General features: G+C 42.1%; 1 protein-coding gene across 7 annotated transcripts in view; it reads right to left on the reverse strand.

Moving 5' to 3' along the window:
- The window catches only part of NELL1 (neural EGFL like 1), a 1046196-nt gene that overhangs the window by 750786 nt on the left and 274843 nt on the right, over positions 1 to 20567 (reverse strand). For all 7 annotated transcript variants that reach the window (XM_044943466.2, XM_044943468.2, XM_025286290.3 and 4 more), the window contains 3 exons: positions 19770 to 19872; positions 9325 to 9398; positions 2328 to 2427 (listed from right to left, as the gene is read on the reverse strand). In XM_044943466.2, coding sequence (XP_044799401.2) covers positions 2328 to 2427; positions 9325 to 9398; positions 19770 to 19872 — 277 coding nt within the window. The remainder of the gene's footprint in view (positions 1 to 2327; positions 2428 to 9324; positions 9399 to 19769; positions 19873 to 20567) is intronic.

Raw genomic sequence — 20567 nt, forward strand, 5'->3', positions numbered from 1 at the left:
TCAATGGGAAAGGGGGTAATGACAGTAAATGGTGCTGAAAAGGGCTTCAGTCAAAAATAATGCTTTTCTCATTCCAAGGTCTGAATTCTGAGATTGGCATAAGTAGAAGAATCCTAAGAGAATCCATATGCCCAAATGGTTTCACTCAACCTGCTTCCCAGAAAAAAGACCTCCCCACCCTATCTTTTCTGAAGAAGTGCTCTGGTTCCTTTAAAACACAGACTTGTCAAGGGACATAAATAACTCCCTCACTCGCAGACGCAGACACCTCCAAAAAAATACGATCAGCTGCCAAATAAAGGAGCTGATAGTATTCTGGCTGAGAAGAAAGCAGGTGGGAGAAAGAAGAAAATCCTTAATTGTACATACTGGCTCTGGCTATGATCTCATCTAGGAAGCACTACTCCTGCCTCCCACTTTCCCTCAAAGCTGAGTCAGCTTTGGAAAAAAGCCACCGGATTGCTAGCAACGGGAGCCTTGAATGAGTCAACTTTTCAATGAGATATCATCTCTCTCAGCATCTTCATTGGTTCAGAAAAACAGTATCTGCTTTTCTGAGAAGTGTGAGCAGAAGCAGCGGCACTTGTTCTATTGTAAATTAGGTCAGAGCAATGAAAATCTTGACTTTCTGTGGGATAATCAATGAGCCTGTTCTAATGAAACCATAAATCAGAAAAGGATTTACATAAACTGAGTCCCACTTGGCACCTCAACAAATAGCAAGTGATGGATTTTGCATTAAATTGTAAGAGCTACCTAACAACCCAATCAGTTACCAATAAATGTATCCCTCTGAAATATCCAGTCAATCTTTAGTCTTTCTAAAGCATCCCAGCTGCAAATACACATGTAGGCAAGAAAGCAGATAAATCAGAGGAGATCCTCTGATGGCACACTACGAATTCTAACAGCCATTTGTGGCTGTCTGTATATTAAGTTTTCCTGGGAATTTTACCAAAAGATAATTCTTATGACTAACCACAAAGAGAAATCTCAGCCTCAGCTGAAAACCTGTCATGATCAAACAGATACTTTTATATATCAGAAGGAACTAGAGGAGGGGTCAGCAAATGACGAGCTGCCACCTGTTTCTGAAAATAGAAATTTAATGAAACACAACCACTGAATTGTGTATTTACCTATTGCCTACGCTTCTCTGGTGGTTTAGCGGTAAAGAATCTACCTGCAATGCAGGAGTCACGGGTTAAACCCCTGGGTCAGGAAGATCCCCTGGAAGAGGGCATGGCAACCCACTGCAGTATTCTTGCCTGGAGAATCCCATGGACAAGGAGCCTGGTGGGCTACAGTCCATGGAATCGCAAAGAGTTGGACACGACTGAAGCAACTGAGCATGCTGCTTTGGCAATACAACAGCAGGGATGAGTGGTTGCAATGGAAACCTTCTGACCCCACCAAAACCTGTGGCCCTTTGCAGAAACTGTCGGTGCTCATGCTAGAGAAAAGATGTAAAAAAGTAAAATATGATATAACCTGAACTAAACTGCTATGCTCCTGGGTTCTTAACTCTAGATACTTCTGAGGTAAATCAAAAAGACTGTAACTCACTGGATATGTGAGAATGTGGGAAAGACTTTGTGGTGCGTAGAAGTTCAAAATAAAAGCTATTAGTTTAACTGGACTTGTTTTGTAAAATTTGAATACATTTTAGATCTACTAATTTATTTAATTCTTTCTGGGTGAGACGTTTCAGAGAGGAAGTAATATTTGATTCAGAGGATTTGAAGAAATAAGAATAAATTTGGAAAAAAGAAGAATTCCAGCAAGAGAAAAGAAAACCATTTCTGCTCAAGAATTAATTACCAGGTAAGTGTTACTTAGTTGAAGCCTATTTTCCTTGCAGGAAGTAAAATTGTATATAAATCTATGTGTAAGGATTCAGTATATGTCATCCTCTGGCAGAAAAGGGAACTGGCCCATGGAAAAAGCTTAAAAGAATGCTTTCCAAACCCACTCATGAGGGAAAATGTAATAATAATGATAATAGTTATTAATATAATAATAGCCATTATTACAGGAAATGCTATCATTATTATAGGAACCATCATTTATTGAATATTTATCATGTGTTAGTCATAATGCTAGCTGCTTATGCATTATCCTATTTAATCCCCACAACCATCCTATGAAGTACATAGATTATATCCTCCTTTTTCAACTGATAAGACTATAACCAAGGGCAATAAATAGGATAAATACATTTCTGAGTAGCAGAGTTTTGGACCCATGTTATTATTATAATCACGCTATCATTAAAACTTCCCCCCAAACCCACCTCCACCCGAAGCCCGATTGCCAAGCCCCCTTACCTCTGCAGACTCTGCAGCACTGATTCTCCGGGAGAATGTGATCCTTTTCTGAGCAGTTCAAAAGAGGGCATGCTTCCGTAATTTTTACTAAAACTCCACCCTGCAAGCCAAATAATCAGGAAACAAAAAAAATGTTCATTTTTTGAGTTGATGATCCAAACATACAATGCTCATTGTTAAAAGCCTGTGGTGATAACAACCTACAATAATTAACAGTACTCACAGGAATTCTACCATAATGCAGTCACAAACTAAATTGATAAGACTCCTGGAAGAGAAGGCAACTTTCCCTTTCTATATCAAAATAGCCTCAATTTCAACAAATAAGGTGTTTTTTTTTTTCTTCTTTTACGTTTTAACAAATGGTTGTTGAGTATCTTCTGCGTAGCAGAATGTCACTGACAATGCAGAGCTGATAAATTTTCAACAGTTGACTGTTGGATGGGGGAACCTAAAGTTAGCATTGGCTGATTTCTGTCACATCAACACCCTGACATTGTGAACCACTAACACTACATCACTGATTACGAAGTTGGGAGCTCTCATGAGCTTTTATGAGACGGTTTCAAGACTGCACTGGATCACAAGCACTGTGAACCCAAAGATAAAGAAGACATCGTCTTTGCCCTTGATAAAAACAAACTAGAAACCGTAATAAAATGCAGTAAGTCCTAAAAAAAAAAAGTGCTCTAATCAAGGTATGGCAATGTATCATTTACTCAATATTAAAGGGAATCAACCATGAATATTCATTGCAAGGACTGTAGCTGAAGCTCCAATACTTTGGCCACCTAATACAAAGAACTGGCTTATTGGAAAAGACCCTGATGCTAGGAAAGCTGGAAGGCAAAAGGAGAAGGGGGCGACAGAAAATGAGATGGTTAGATAGCATCACTGACTCAATGGACATGAGTTTGAGCAAACTCCAGGAGATGGTGAAGGACAGAGGAGCCTGGTGTGCTACAGTCCATGGGGTAGCAAAGAGTCAGACACGACTTAGTGACTGAACAAGAACAACAAATACATCATAGGAGAATAATTAATTATACCAAAGTGGGAAGAAATTATGAAGAAGATGCCACATTTGAAGGAACTAAATAATGGAATAAGAAAGAAAACAGTTTCCCAGCAGAGGAAACAGACAAGAACCAAAGTATACAGGGATTGAACTAAAAGTGGGTCAGTTAGATGAACACTAGATTCTCCCTAGAAATAAATAAAACCACTTACAAAAAAAATTTTAAATATTTGGCAGGTGCATCTTATGACCCTATTTCAACAAAGGTCCTCTTTGTTGACATCACTAGCATCTATATTTAGTTTCACTCTGAATATTTAAAATTACTTCAATAATTACTCTAAAAGGCAGGATTTGAGAGTCCCTTATTTAATCTAAAATGTTCAGTTATTTTTTGTTCCCCCATTCTTAAAAGCATGGTTAAGTCAACCAATAAGCAGCTCAAGGAGGATGGGCCTCATTTAAGGCTGAAAGGTAATTCTCAACACAGATGGAGAGAATAAGATGGTGCTGAGCCACCAGAAAGAATGCGGGAGATTCTGAGTGTTCTATCTCCAAGAGATGATTGTCATTCCGGTGGCCCCAGAATTCCCTGGTTTGGCAGGAACACCCATTCTATCAGGCACATCAATTCTAAAATATGAACATAAACATAACTTTAAATGTCAAATATAAATTTAATTTCCAAGTACTGATCATATGGATTACTGGCACCACGGTTTCCTCTCCATTCTTATAAATTTCAGCCCAGGCAGTCCAACCTCTACGACTCCTTCTGGGGTCCTTTGTTCCCTTTTCCTCTTCATTTCTTGATCTGTCCCAAGGCATCTAGACCTCATGTTTTTCTCCCGTCTTAAAATTGGCCCTAAGATTCTGAGAATCAATCCTGCTATTCACTCACAGTCCCCATTTCAGCTCTATTCCGTTCTCATCCCTCAACCCAGGCCACGCTGGGTCACACCCTGGCCTCAACAGCTAGCACCAGCCTAAGGGCGGTTTGCCTGTCAGTTGTACCTCAGTTTCTACAACAGGGAATCAAATCAATTGTTACAAGCCAACAGATGTTAATAACCTTGCTATCAGCAGCAATGCTATCAGCATTACATCAGAATGTAAGGGAAAAGACAATGCTTAATTACCTACCATTGTTGCCTCTACTTCTATCCCTCAATATTAATATATTTATTCATTATCTACTGCCTTCCCTGGTGGCTCAATGGTAAAGAACACACCTGCCAATGTAGGAGACTAGGTTTGATCCCTGGGTCAGGAAGATACTCCCTGGGAGAAGAAATGGCAACCCACTCCAGTATTCTTGCCTGGGAAATCCCATGGACAGAGGAGCCTGGTGGGCTAAAGTCCATGGGGTCACAAAGAGTCGGACGTGACTTAGCAACTGAGCATGGATGCACTGCCTCCTTGCACAAACAAGAATGGCAAACTCTGCTGGATCCGTTTAATCAGTTCACTGTGCCCATCCCTCACCTTGGCTCATCCCTCAACCCTCAGAGAGTCCCTGAGGGCACTGGAGCCTCTTTGCAGGGAACCAGAAGTTACCTACAAGTTCCACATCCTCAACCCCCACAGCCCAAAGCCACTGGAGGTTCTTTACTTCAAAGGGAGACATGGCTGGGGTAATATTTACACTCCAGAATCCCACCAGAATCAGGGTACCTCTAACCTTTCACCTAAAATTGCACCTTTGCTGAGTTTCCTGCCTGGCCTAGCCTGAATCCCCTACACCCTTACTTCCTCCCAGGAGCACTGCCTTAATAAATCACTTGTACTTAATCCTGAGCTCAGGGTCTGCTTCTGGCTGAATCTAAACTAAGACGGTAAGATAAATTTCACTCATGCTGTCAAAAAATTAAACTGTTAAAAGAGATTATCTGTAGGTGGTGAGATTCTGGAGTGATTTTCTTTTACTTTCTTATACTTCCATCCTCTAAATTCCAAATTTTATATCTTGAGTACATATTTGCTTTTATTTTAAAAAGCAATATTAAAACTCTACAGAAGGCTTTTTAAAAATAATCACTCATGAAAGGTTCTTTTTTATATATAAAAAGTTGCTTTGACTGCTGATTAAGTCAATCAACAATTCCAATCAACCTTCAGTGTATTTAATGAGTAAGATCATAGTTCCAAATGTTCAAATAGAGATAAAAACCCTCTGCTTGAATGTGAAAATAATATACACTGTGACTCTAGTAACCTAAGTGCCACCAAATCCATTCAGTTCAGCCACACAATTTGGTACACACCTTTAACTTTATTTTCATACTCTAATAAGCATCTGATTAATAAATAAATCCTCCTGATTGTGGTAGGTTTTTTACTGACCTTTGCAACTCAGCATTGGTAGGGAAATATAATTCATCCATTCTTTCTCATTTAGAATGACTGCCACCATGTCACTCATCAAATATCAACACTTTCAAGCTCTTTACTAATAACTATGCTTAAACTTGAATTTCTAATCACATACAGAATTCACATCTTTAAGTAAAGAAAAAAAAAAATGTTACTAGCCTAAAAAGTGCTTCAGGGCAGCAATACTGCACATAACTGACCGAGATTGCTAGGAGAGTTTATTCATCTTGATTTAAAAAACAACAACAGGGGGGGAAAAACAAGCAAACACAGTATGTTATCTTCTCAAATCACTTGGTGAAAATCTTTAAAACAGAACTTCGTTTCTTATCTAACTGGTAGTGCTGAAGCTTTGAAATGATCCCAGGAAAATGAAATGCATGGACTGCCAGGCAGCCTTTCGTCAACTAGGGATCTGCATTTGAACCACAGAACACAAGAAATTATTTGAGTAATTATTTGCTCAATTCTCCCAAGGATAGCACTGACATGTACCATTTTAGATGTCTAGGAAAGAAGTTAATTCATCACATACAACAGGTACCTTAGGGCATGAAGGCTTAAATCTTGCAAAAGGCTGTCCGAGAGAGACCGGAGGCGCTCCCCTCTTAGACCCATCACCCTCTCTCCCTGCTGACAACATCCATTAAATGTGTCCCAAAGCTCTTCTCTGGCCTTTTATAAATGCTACCCTTTATCAAGGGAATCAGTGAGCCATAGCCTGACCAATCTAGTATTCTCAAATAGACTGAAAAGTGATCATTCAATCTTTCTAAATCTACTTTTTTACAATTCAAATATGAGAATTACTTCCAAGTAAATCTAACACCCATCAGGACTAGCAGTAGAGAGGCTAAGAGAGGAGCCTGGAGATTCAGACCACACAGGTTGAGAAATCAGCTGGTTCCCTTACTAGCTATGGGACTTTGTTCCCGTGTGCCTCAATTTCCTCATCTGTAAAGTGGGAACGACAATGCTACCCACCCCCTGGGGTTATTATGCTGCTGCGGCTGCTGCTGCTGCTAAGTCACTTTAGTCGTGTCCAACTCTGTGCAACCCCATAGACGGGAGCTCACCAGGCTCCCCCGTCCCCAGAATTCTCCAGGCAAGAACACTGGAGTGGGTTGCCATTTCCTTCTCCAATGCATGAAAGTGAAAAGTGAAAGTGAAGTTACTCAGTCATGTCTGACTCTTAGCGACCCCATGGAACTGCAGCCCACCATGCTCCTCTGTCCATGGTATTTTCCAGGCAAGAGTACTAGAGTGGGGTGCCATTGCCTTCTCCGAGGGTTATTATGAGGTTTTATTAAATAAAGTTTCAAAGGTTTTAAATAGTGTTTAGAAAATACTAAGTACTCAGGAGATGTTAAGTGTTATTATCAGTGATGCTTCTCTTTGTGCATAAGTATTTAGTAGATAACGATAGTAAGACAATAAATGAAGAAATCCATGGCTTTTAAATAGAGGATGAATACCTACAGTATGCCAATAACAATGGTAAGTACCTATCCAGTACACTGGCATTTAACTCCACACCCGTCTCTTCGAAAGGTCTCCAATAATGTCTGCCCTGAGTCTCTCTGATGATAACAGAGACTGAATCACAATTATGACCCTTGTCAAGATCACCCGCTACTTCTGCGCAATATGCGAAGGGGGCTGCTGGCTGTGAGTGACAGCTACAGGCTGGATACTGGGATCATCAGCTGAGTGGGTAAAATTGCTCTAGTCATCCCAGCTTCCCTTGAGGGGGAAGAAAAATGTAAGGGGTTTAGAATCTAAATCATCGTCTCTCCCCTCAAAGAGAGGCAATCTACAGAGAACATGACATACGTCTTCTATTCAGGAAGGACATGTACGGTCATGTGGAATAAGAGCTCACATGTGTTGAGGGCTGACTTTGTACCAGCCAGCTCTTCACATGCTTTATCTCATTTAATCCACTCAACACCCCATACGGTAATGTGCCAGCCCCAGGTCGGGGACCACCCACCCACTCCTAGATCTGGAAGCTTCCACGGTTGACTGAGGCACCACGGAGGCCTCACTGTCACACTGCCCTTGCCTCTGCTGCAGACTAAGGAGCCCCCACTCGGAGCCCAGTGTCACAGAAGGACCACAGCTGCATACCCGCCAGACTGCCTCAACCCACAGAACCTCTGCCATTCCCGGAGGCAGCCAGGAAAGCGTGAATGGAAAACACAATAGGGAAGTTCAAGGGACTTAGTCCCTGAGGTAGAGTCTGGTCAGTGAGAGACAGGACATAGGAAAGGCCTCCCTCGACCCCCAGAAGCTCCCCATAAAGAACGAGATTTGAGCTCCCAAGAGTTTCTGTGGGTCTCTAAATGCCTCCTTCTCCTCACCCTTTCAAATACATTCCTTTCTTTTTGCCAGCAATGTGACAAAAAGCCAATGAAATGCCATAAATGTGACAAAATGCAAGTGAAATGCTTGGAAAACGGGTCTATTCTGAGACATGTGGTTCCAGCCAGCCTCCCTGTGATGCCCCACAGAACCAGCCATGCCTCGCCGTGGGGCTGTGGCTGCTCTGGAAGGCACCACCTTGTATCTGCTCCCCTCTCTCCCATCTTTCGTTCTGTCTCTCACTCCCACGATCCAGGACTACATCCCACCCACGTAACTGCCTGGCTAGCTCCCACCTTCATCCAGCACTGTGCTCAATCAGGACCTCCTCAGAGAGGTCTTCCCAGACCACCCACGTCCACCTCAAAGCTCTCTCTCCCTTTAACCTGCTCTGTATCTTTATAGAATGACATCAGAGTTGACCCTTGAACAATGCAGGGGTTAGGGACACCGGCCCTTCACACCATCTAAAATTGGCACATAATTTATAGTCAACTCTCTGTATCTGTGTATCCATGGTTCTGCATCCAGGAATTCAATCAAGCACAGAGAGCGTAGCATCACAGTAGTTACTACTGGGAAAAAAATCCACGTATAAGTGGAGCTGCACAGTTCAAACATGTGTTGTTCAAGGCTCAGCTGTCTTGTGTATCTATTTGTTTATATCTTACTGCCTATCTCCCCACCAGACTGCAAATTCTCTAAAGACAGGGCTTTGTTTTGTTCACTGTTGTTCACCCAGAATCTAACAGCACGCCAATAAGTAGCACTTGCTCAATGCATGTTTGCTGAATGATTTACTGAATGAGATCTGTGGGCCCACAAATCTAACCTCGAGGAATACATGAGAGGGGGCAGGCAGGAGACAGGCATTTTCTAACACTGTCTCAGACACTGAGAACTAGAGGTGGCACTATCCACAGCTCAAATCACAGACTAATTGCCCCCATACATAATCAAAACCTTTCCCCAGGGCCAGCTGACAAGCTCCCTGACTCATGGTAGCTGCTAGCTCTCTTCCCCTTCTCACTTCCTTCCCTGACCATCTTTTCCAAGACTACGTGATCCACAGCTGACCACAAGCTAACCACACAGTGAGAGTGGCTGAGAACTCCCCATCCTGGACTCCAGCCCAATGAGAGTCTTTCCCTGCCTTGGGCCAATATGCTCCATTTCAGAACCCTACCTAAAGCCCACATCTCCTCCCCAACAAGTAATGGGAACCGTAAGATTGAAACTTACTCTGCATTCCTGACAGCTCTTGCTTAAAATCCGCTGGCCTTCTGCGAGGACTTTTCCTCCATAGATACATTTTGCTGTAATAAAACAGAAAAGCAGGTCAGATAGTCATACTATGTAACAAAATGACCTCCAAGGCACTGTCCAACTCCAGTAGATTCCATAGAACATAAATACTCTAAGCAACACAAATCTCTGTGCATGTCTAGAGTAAGACATGAAAATAGTATGGGAATAACTGCTGAATCCCCTATCAGACTGTCATCTTGATTATGTTTGCCATGAGTCCTTCACACCAAGATTATACAACTATTTCCTTGTTGCAGTTGCTAAAAGACTCAAGAATGAATTGCTGAGGTCAGTGTTAAAACAAGGAAGACGTGGCTGTTATCACCATGGAGTACAAAAGCAGTAGCTTTGATTCAGCTACTCCAGCCATAAAATGAATGACTGGGTGAAAAGGAACTCACATACATTCCATTCATCAGGACTTCACTCACAACTCAGAAGAACACACTTTTCCCCTTTGTAATCATACAAAGCACGTGTCTTCAGCTTATCTGTTCCCAAGAAGCTCAGAAATGTAGGAAACACAAGCCAGTACAATGCTATATCAATGCACTAGAGAGCTTGCCTTTGGAAAGGTGAGTTTAACAGGCTAATAGGGAAGGCAGGCAGAGAAGGCAATGGCACCCCACTCCAGTACTCCTGCATGGAAAATCCCATGGATGGAGGAGCCTGGTGGGCTGCAGTCCATGGGGTCGCTGAGGGTCAGACACGACTGAGTGACTTCACTTTCATTTTTCACTTTCCTGCACTGGAGAAGGAAATGGCAACCCACTCCAGTGTTCTTGCCTGGAGAATCCCAGGGACGGGGGAGCCTGGTGGGCTGCCACCTATGGGGTCACACAGAGTCTGACATGACTGAAGTGACTTAGTAGCAGCAGCAGCAGGGAAGGCAGGGAGGAGAGATGGGTCTTGGGAAAAAGTTAACAGAGAAGCATAAATGCTGACCCACTTTTAAGCTACTGCAGAATATGTTTAATTTGACATGATCCTAATGTGTCTCTGTCAAATTCTCCAGTCACATCAACAGGAACAAGGACAAAACACCCTTGTGTTGTAGCAAGTGCTACTTACCAGCAGGCTGTTAGATTCTGGGTGAACAATATACCCCCTCCCCTGCACAATGAGGATCCTTCCAGCCCTACTCCTCAGGAGAAGAAAAACTGAAGACGAGCACTCTAAGAGATCTCCACCACTAATTCACTGTCTTATCAATACCACCCCATCTCTCAGAGCCTCCATTTCTGTATCTGTTAAAAACAGGTAAATTCAATTTGATAGTTTCTTACTTCTACCATCTTCAGACTCATGGAATGTTCAGGTACGCAGGGACCTTAGCAAACAATTCATGCAACTCCTTCTTTTTGGCCACAGGAAGAGGAAAGCTCAGAAACATTGTTTTACTTGACATCGGGATCCCACAGCAGATACTGTGGTAGGCAACCCAGATCGCCCTCCACGGCCAAAGGTCACATTCCTGAAACTGTCATGACTGGTGATGACCAACAGCTCTCAGCTGAACAGCGACTGCAGACGTGCCCTTGTGCAAAGTCCAGGGCCCTTCCCAGGGCAGCCCACATCCAATAGGCACTTGATGAAGGTATTGCAAAGTCCGAAGGTCTTCCAGCTCCAGAAGTTCTTGAGGAACGACTGAGGCATTTGTTGTAACTACACTGCAGTTCAACCGTGCCTGCCCAATTCTGTCTCTTTCACTATCTCACTCCCACCCTAGAACTGATCTTGAACTTCCTAATAAAGCACAAGCGAATCTCCATTTCAGAGTCTGTTTCCTCTAAGAACTTGCCCTGCAACAACACATACCTGACTCAAATCTGTGCCTCTCTAGTATCCGCTTTCAGTGAATGGCACTAGTATCCATCCCAGCCCCCCACCCACACGCCTCCACCTAGGGTCCTTCAAACCTCTCTCTTCCCTCAACCCCATGTCCAATCAGTATTCAAATCCCAGCCAGGCCTCCTCTTCAAGTTTCTCAAGTCAACCAACTTCTCTCCATTCCCATCACCTGCCCCCAGCTGTCATTTTGGCTCAAACCATCCCTCCTCTTTAGTTGAGCAGAAAACTTCCTAACTTGTCTCCCATGTTCTGGTCTAATCGTACCCGGTTCTTCCCCATACCACCGGTCAGACATATTTTAAGTACAAATAGGAGGCTCTGCTTCAAAATCATTATGAGTTGCTCACGCCCTCAGAATTTAATTCAAATTCCTGAAGTCAGCATGCAAGGCCATCCCTGCAGCTCCTCCTTATCCCTTAGGTTTCACCAATTCCTGCTCTCTCCCTCTCCCTCTGAAACTCCCAAACACTCACACCTCCACTGAGACTCGAGCCATGCCCTCTTCTGTTTCGGGATTTGTACACACTGCTTTCTTCTCCAGAACACTCAGTGCCATGCGCCTGTTGCTGGTAACCTTCTGTCCTATATACCCATCAATTTCACCTTAATCCTGACATCCCCCTAAGAAGTTTTTTTAATTTTTTAACCTCAAGCACTGGAGGACCGTCCTCATCCTGTGCTTCTGTGGTACCCTGGACCTCACCCTAACAGAACATATATCGCATTTTATCTTTGTTGCCCCAATGAAGGTAGGATCTATGTCTATTCATAATTTTATCCCTAGCCCCAGGCTACATGCCTCTATGGGCTTAATGTTAGTAACAATAATTTTAGAATTAATGAGCCTCCTAAGTAGCAAAAATAGAGACATTTGCTGATTCCCAGATGAGACTTCTTCCTGCTATTCAATGCTATTCCAAACGTTAAAAACAGATACTAAGGTTTTCAGAGCAAAACCAACTACAAAGTAGAAAACCAATACAATTTTCTAGATAACTCCCTTCCTCGCTTCATTAAAACAAATTATCCCTGAACATCTTTTATGCCTCAATTTTCTAGATAAATCAGTTGCCTCTGACTCACTGGTCCTAATGAGGATGTGGATTCCCAAATGTGCTTACATGGGGAGACCACACTTCCAAGGGCCTGAAATTCCTGCCTAATAAACTCCCACGCTCCCAAATGCAGCTGCTGCCAACTTGGCAAGATGGCTCACTCCAGAGTGACAGTTGAGCTAAATACACTGCTGTCAAACCTGCCATCTGCTCCTTGGCCCAGGCTGGGACGTAAAGACAAAACCTCCCTTCTCATTTTGCACCTTACCACCCTCACGATGCTATGACCACACTTGCTGACGTGTCTGAAGACATTCGCCTGATTTCTCTTGTCCTCTAATCGACACTCACCCCAGAGCTTCGATCTGAACACAGGAGTGTCTTACAGTTCACATTCAAACCACACACAGGAACACATTCACCCCCCAGATCTACAGGTCTAGTGTAAACACTAAGTATCCACTGAACTTCGTGTCTTCACATACACATGTGTGTGCCTGCTAAGTCGTGTACGACTCTCTGCCACTCCACAGACTGTAGCCTGCCAGGATCCGATGTCCGTGGGATTTTCCAGGCAAGAATACTGGAGTGGGTTGCCATTTCCTTTTCCGGGGGATCTTCCTGACCCAGGGATCAAGCCCAAGTTTCCTGCTTGGCAGGCATTTCCTTACCATTGAGCCACCATCCTCACATATAGAGGCTGCAAAAGCCATCAACACGACGGCTGGTGTGCCTCAGCCATTCACAACCGTGGCACCGAAACAAGATGTGTACCTGATTATGACATCAGAAAGTATCTATGGAATTATCTTAGGACAGTTCAGCATCACCACTGAGGCCATGAGAATTTCCCCTGCTTTCTCATCTTTGCCCACTTCTCTGACAGTCCCCCTCCTTCCCCTGCTGTATCCCTAACACCAGTCCTCACTATCCAACCTCTTGACCTGCCGCCAAAAGGCTTATTTTTGATGTCTGAGGAAATTCAAACAGAAGGTGAGTCAGGCTCCGATGCCTGTGGCTGGGGCATTTGGGACTCTGTTCCAACAGCTTTTGGTGTGTGTGGAAATGTAAATGGATACCTGAAGCCCTTCACACCACACCGGGGACATGCAAACAAGACAATTTCACAGTGTCTGACCATGAAATTGAAACCCCGCACCAACACACATTTCTTCATGATGTCAGAAACAAATGTACTGGGAGTTTAGAGAAATAGGCAGTTGTATCTTTTTGCACCCAGACACCTGGCCCTTCAAATTCAAACCTGATTTCCCTGGTGCAGTGGATGGACACTTTTTGCCATTTGGTGCACACTAACTAAACCACTGACAGGCACCACATGGCGCCTGTGTCAGATGTGGACGTGAGGCTGCTCTGTCTTTATTTAGATATTTGCACCCTGCACACACTGCACCATCCCTTGGCACTCGGCAGCTAAGAACATCAAAATCAACACCCCGTGTTGCACTTTAAAGGAGAGTGGCAGATCAGAAAGCCTGAACACCCAAGGAGCCAACCTCACTCGTTCACAGGCCTGGCTTCAGATACTGCTTCTCGGAGCAAGACACCCACATCAAACCAGTTCTCTCTCAGGCATCTCCAACGTTTCTGAAACCATTTCTTCCACCTGTTTTATTTCTGTTAATCACACTAGGAGTCTCCCATGCGCTCTTGTTCAAAACCTGGCAAATTCTGCCTTATAGATGCTCTCTGATTCAGTTATCTCAAATTAAAACAAAATGCTTATGGAGTACCTACCATGTGCCAGGTCCTTTGGCTATCACTCACATTGATCCCTTCCTTTTCATCTCCCCAAGCAGTACCTGTCAGCCAGCTTCATCACCTTTGCCTGCAGAATGCCTGAATCCCACACTCAACTCCCTGTCTGCAGCTCTCCCCACGCAGTGACTTTTTTCAAAGCATTTCTTTGATTATGCCACAACCCTGCTTCAAAATCTTGTTTTTGTGCCCCCAGATAAATGCTGTATTTACTTCATGATTCTGCATGTGCAATCCCCTTTGGCAGGTATGTTCTTACCTACCTTGTCCACATGGCAAACTCCTATTCATCCGTCAACATCCCACTCAGCTATTCCTTCCCCTACAAAGCTTTCCTAACACTCACACACACACCCAAGTTTCTGATGGAATTGATCACTCCCTTCCCCGTGTCACCTCTGCATTTCACATAGCATGCATGCTGCACAATACTCTTATAATGAGATGGTGCAAATATCTCCCTGGATAGCATGCGGTAGAGGAAACAGTTAAAAGCATTAGCTCTGGAGCCAGATGACCTGAGTTTTATTTTGGTTCAGCCAAGGCTGAGAGACCTTGGACAAGTTAGTTCTCCTCTCTGTGCTTTACCTGCTCATCTATAAGATGGGGATCATAGTGGAACCTATGACTGGGGGTTGTTGAAAGAATTACATGAATTAATGACCATAAAAGGGCTTAACACAGTGTCTGACATAGAATGAAAGATCCACTTTTTCCCACTGTAGTGCCCAGAGGTAAGAACAGAGGTGGGAGAAGAACTTCAATAAGGATGACTAAAGGAATTAAATGAAATGTGATCGCCATCATTCATCCCCTGAAACACCTTTGCAGCTTATTTCTATTTCTCACCCACAGAAACCCTCTATTATCAAATAGGCTATCTCCCTCTCCTTCTACCACTTCTTTTCCTTTCAAATGCTGTCGTGGAAAGCTCAAGATTTTCTCTCCATCCTTTCCCTTACCTCTCATCTATGACAGCTCCCCTAAATCTATCCAAAAGAATACCAATTCTTACTTCACGCTGTATGATACTCTTTAGGTCCATCCACATCTCTACAAATGATCCAATTTCATTTCTTTGTACAACTGAGTAGTATTTCATTGTACCTATGTACCACATCTTCTTTGTCTATTCCTCTGTTGATGGCCATTTAGGTTGCTTCCATGTCCTGGATATTTTCATAGTGCTGCAATAAACAGTGGGCACAGGGAACTCTATTGATGCACTGTGGTAACCTGAATGGGAAGGAACTCCAAAAGGGAGAGGGTATATATATATATATATATGGGCAGCAAAAGACATTATATATATATATATAGCTGATTCATTTTGCTGTATGATAGAAACACAACACTATAAAACAACTATACTCCGAAAAAGTTAATCACACACACAAAAAAAGATTCTAGGACACCACTGCCCAGAGAGTCTAATTTAGTGGGTCAGAGTGGGTCCCTAGGACCCTCAAGAAAGCATCTCAAGAGGCTCACTAGGTGATTCTAATGAGTAGCTAGGTATGTTCAATTCCTTGCATAGAGCAGACACCCAAGCAATGTTTGAGGAATGAAACTCCTGCACCACTTTCTGGACTTCCATGCCCACAGCTAAGGAATCTAGAAGGCTCTCTGGAGTTTACCCTGATGCATTCCCAAAAGATGAAGAGCCCAGTATCAGGAATTATGAAAACTACCTGGCTCTTGGAGACAGCCTGATCTGTTGGGCCTTTTAATCACAACAAAAGGACAAGGTACTTTTTTCAGGCAATGAGTTGAGATATGGACACTTAGACCAAGTTCTTTCCTATTTCCACACGGACGCCCTCATCGGTAAGGGCTGCAGCTCCTGAAGCCATGACAAGAGGATGAACATTTGGTAAATGAGCAGACCAAACAATCTGCTTTCACGTATCACTTCTTGAATCAAACCAGTACTTTTTCTCAGAGACCCTAGGACATTAGCCCACCCAAATCCAGAGAGGAGCTTAGGAAATTTTATCTGAAAGGGACAACCAAAAGAAATATTTTCCATCCTTTATCTGATGTGAAGATATATGAAAACTTCTGTGTATTTTTGAATTAGAGTTTTCATCCTTTATATATATATATATATATATATATATATATACACACACACACACACACATATATATATATATACACACACACACACACACACACATATATATGAATGAAGTGAAAGTGAAGTCACTCAGTCATGTCCAACTCTTTGCGAACCCATGGACTGCAGCCTATCAGGCTCCTCAGTCCATGGGATATTCCAGGCAAGAGTACTGGAGTGGGGTGCCATTGCCTTCTCCATGGGATCTTCCCGACAGGGATCGAACCCAGGTCTCCCGCATTGCGGGCAGACGCTTTACCGTCTGAGCCACCAGGGAAGCTCATATATATATATATATATGTATATATATATATATATGAGCAAATATATATATAATTTATTGTAGATATAGATTATATATATTGTAGATATACATTATATATTGTAGATGTAGATTATATATATAGTGATATAGATTATATAGTAGATATAGATTATATATATATAGTAGATATAGATTATATATATATAGTAGATATAGATTATATATATATAGTAGATATAGATTATATAAATATATATATATATATATATTATATATATATATTTGCACCCTGAAGTACACCCTTTATATATATATTTGCACCCAGGAGTGGAAGTGCTGGGTGCATATGATAATTGAGTAGTGTTCTTAATCATTTATTTGTATTACCATCTTGTTAAACCATAAACATCTCAAACTACTGATCCGAGTTGCTGAGAAAATTTGTATTACCTAGCTAAATGGTTATCAATTCCAAACAAAGGCAAAAAACATACTGATAGTTTAGCTAGCTCATTTATCAGCATCGTGATAAAATCTGGTAAGCTTGCTGAAAAGCTTTTTTAAACTTAAAACTCTACAATAAATTAAAGAAAAATGACTATACCACACACTTCTAGTGAGAGGACAATTTGATGATATGTAACAAGAACTTTGCTGGAGAAGGCAATGGCAACCCACTCTAGTACTCTTGCCTGGAAAACCCCATGGACAGAAGAGCCTGGTAGGCTGCAGTCCATGGGGTCGTGAGGAGTCGGACACGACTGAGCAACTTCACTTTCACTTTTCACTTTCCTGCACTGGAGAAGGAAATGGCAACCCACTTCAGTGTTCTTGCCTGGAGAACCCCAGGGACGAGGGAGCCTGGTGGGCTGCCATCTATGGGATCGCACAGAGTCAGACACGACTGAAGCGACTTAGCAGCAGCAGCAACAAGAACTTTGAAAATGTCATCTTCGTGGCCCAATAATTCTACTTTGGAAAATTCAAAAAAAAATGTGAAATAAAAAATGTCTCACAAAATATGTTAAAGTGAAAGTGAAGGTGTTAGTCATTCAATCATGTCTGATACTTTGGAACCACATGGACTGTAGCCCAGTAGTCTCCTCTGTCCATGGGATTCTCCAGGCAAGAATACTGGAGTGGGTAACCATGCCCTCCTCCGGAAGATCTTCTTGAGCCAGGGACTGAACCCAGGTCTCCCACACTGAAGCCAGATTCTCTACTCTCCAAGCCACCAGATTTTGAAAATATCAGTCTCTTCATCCAGTAATTCTACTTTACAGAATTCAAAGAAAATATAAAATACAAAAATGTGGCCTCACAGAAAAACATATTATTGAATAGTGATTTATAATAATGAAAAGCAGAAAACAATCTAGTTATCCAACAATTGGGGAATAATTAAGTTATACAACAACCAAACAGAACACTATGAAGCTCTTTAAAGTGAAGTTCATACAGTTTTTAAAAGCAGAAAACTATACTTAAGTGATAATGGCAAGTCAATAAAGTAGGTTAAAATTATCTATACAATAAGAACTCAACTGTGCACAAAATATAAGTTTTTAAAAAATGAAATCCACTAGGATTTCAAGTGTTTGTTTTCAAGTGGTGGCATTATGGGTAATTTTCCATGTTTATCTTTACCCTTCTCTGTGATTTCACATTTACAATGACACAGAACAGCTGGAAGACTCACCTACGCCCATGTCCAAATCACATCTGCCAAGAGACAGCATTTACAGATCCACGGAGCTCAAGATAATAGATTAAAAATGCCTCATGGTTTTTAAACAAATCCCTAATAGTTTCTCGACTTATTCCTCTGCTATTATATAGAATACATCAAGATAGAAAAATAATCTATACATATTATTCTAAAAACTATCTTTCCATCATGGAATCAAACTATAATCTCAACAGCTGGGCCCTTGATCTATCCATAACTTCCAAAAGTGCTTGGAATAAAAACAAGAAAGTTTCTTTTAGATTAACTTGGAGTAAGCCCTCCAGAGTAGTGGATGTACCATATCAACTATAAAAGGAAGACATTTTTCAAAGTTCCTTTTGAAAGGATATAAAAAAAGATCGGGCTGGTACAACCAGACCAGCTATCTGCATTCCCACTGTCATATTAGGGGACATGCTGTTCTTGACAAAAAGTTAGTGTTTTGAAGATCTAGTAATGATGGTGTTTTCTGGCAGAGAAATGATTTTGAAAATTATCCATCAGATGGCACATTTCTAAAACTTTCCTTTTTCAGTGAAGAGCTTATGGTCTGATAAAAACACTAAAGGCTCTGTAGTCAGAATTTGCTTTATATTTCACCTCTGTCACTTACTAGCCTTGCAAACTTGATAATTTATCTTCCCTAAACTTCCTATAAATAGTGATAATAACAACCCCCCCCCAATATTCCAGTGAGGACTCAATAAACAGCAGGAAACCACTTAACACAGTAACTGACACATACCATACCAATAATTCCAAATGACAGCTTTTACTTTTCATGCTTATTTCAGTGTTTATTTCACCATTTCATTTGAAATAGTGTCCTCTGTGATACAGAGGGAAAAGGATTTTTAAATCATTGCAAAATTTGGACAAGCCAACTTTGAAAGAAATTGTCTTAATATTTTAACTGAAGTTCAATCTTGAAATTCCTAAGAAATGCCATTTAATAATAGGAAACCTGACTAAAATCTCGGATAGCCAAAACACAGAGCGTGGGCCTTACCTTGATCAATCAAAATGAATGGACCCGGGGCTTCCTCGGTGGTGCAATGCAGGGAACAGGGGTTCGATCCCTGGTCTGGGAAGATCCCATAGGCCACAGAGTAACTAAGCCTGTGTGCCTCAACTACTGAGGACCACGCACCTAGAGCCTGCGCCCCACAATGAGAGAAGCCACCCTGACTCGAGAAAGCCCACACACAGGAACAAGAACCCAACACAGCCATGAATAAATGTTTAAGAAAAAAAAAAATGAGGAGACCAAAGCACATGGAGCCTTGGAGTCATGACTTCACAGATCAACTCCACCCACCCCCAGCTGTTTGATCCTGGGCAACTGGCTTAATCCTTGTCAATGCCAGTTCCCTGTACCAAAAAAATGGAAATTATAGTAACTAAGGTTGATGTGAGGATTAAGAAAAAAAAAATAGCCTCTGTAAAGTGTCTGCACATCACAAGTAATCAATTGCTAGTATTGATATTTCATCAATGTTGCTCAGTTGGGGGTCTGAAAAAAGGGGGAATAAATCAATCTCGAAGCACTGAGGGCCACCCTGACCCTCAGTCAGTACTTACGTCGGCAGACCTTGCAGCACTCGCCGGCAATGTGCACGGGGAGGGAGTCTGGAGAGCAGTTGAGAGGGGGACAGGACATCCTTCGGCATTCCACAGCCCCACTCTGAGGAAGGAAAGGCAGGAAAAGGCATCTCAGCAGAGGTGACCTCAGCAGGACAAACCTCACATTCCATCCCAGAAACTTCACCAGGAAAACAGAAGTAGTGCAAGGAGTTCCTGGGGCTTCCCAGGTGGCTCTAGTGCTAAAGAACCCTCCTGACAAAGCAAGAGACCTAAGAGATGCGGCTTCAATCCTTGTCTGGAAGATCTCCTGGAGAAAGGCATAGCAACCCACTCTACAGATAATTTTCTCCAGCCCATATGAAACCATGCCACCTCAATTACTTGTCTGCTATACATCACCAGCTTCATTCTGCCCATCAGACTACACAGATTAGGCAGAAAACAAAAGCCTATTTTTAGAAGAAGATAAGTAACACCTTTTGCAGACCCTGAAATCACTGTTGAAGTACTAACAATCGTTTTGTATTTTTGCAGACAAACAATGTCATTCATTAGGCACTTCTCAAATAATTTCAGCTTGACGGGGTTTACATACTAATGTGGGATGAGGTGGGGGTTCTATAAGTCTCCAAAACAGATCAAATAATACAAATAATAGATAATCTGAGAGTCAAGGGGTCCTACAATTCTCTAAAACAGATAATGGACACCTTGTAAAATATAATGAAGACACCTAGAAACTAATTAACTTCCTTTTAAAATGTATTCTAGCAGAGAAAAGCTGTGACTCAAGTG

This window comes from Bubalus bubalis, chromosome 5 (assembly GCF_019923935.1).
Source record: "Bubalus bubalis isolate 160015118507 breed Murrah chromosome 5, NDDB_SH_1, whole genome shotgun sequence".
Taxonomy (NCBI): domain Eukaryota; kingdom Metazoa; phylum Chordata; class Mammalia; order Artiodactyla; family Bovidae; genus Bubalus; species Bubalus bubalis.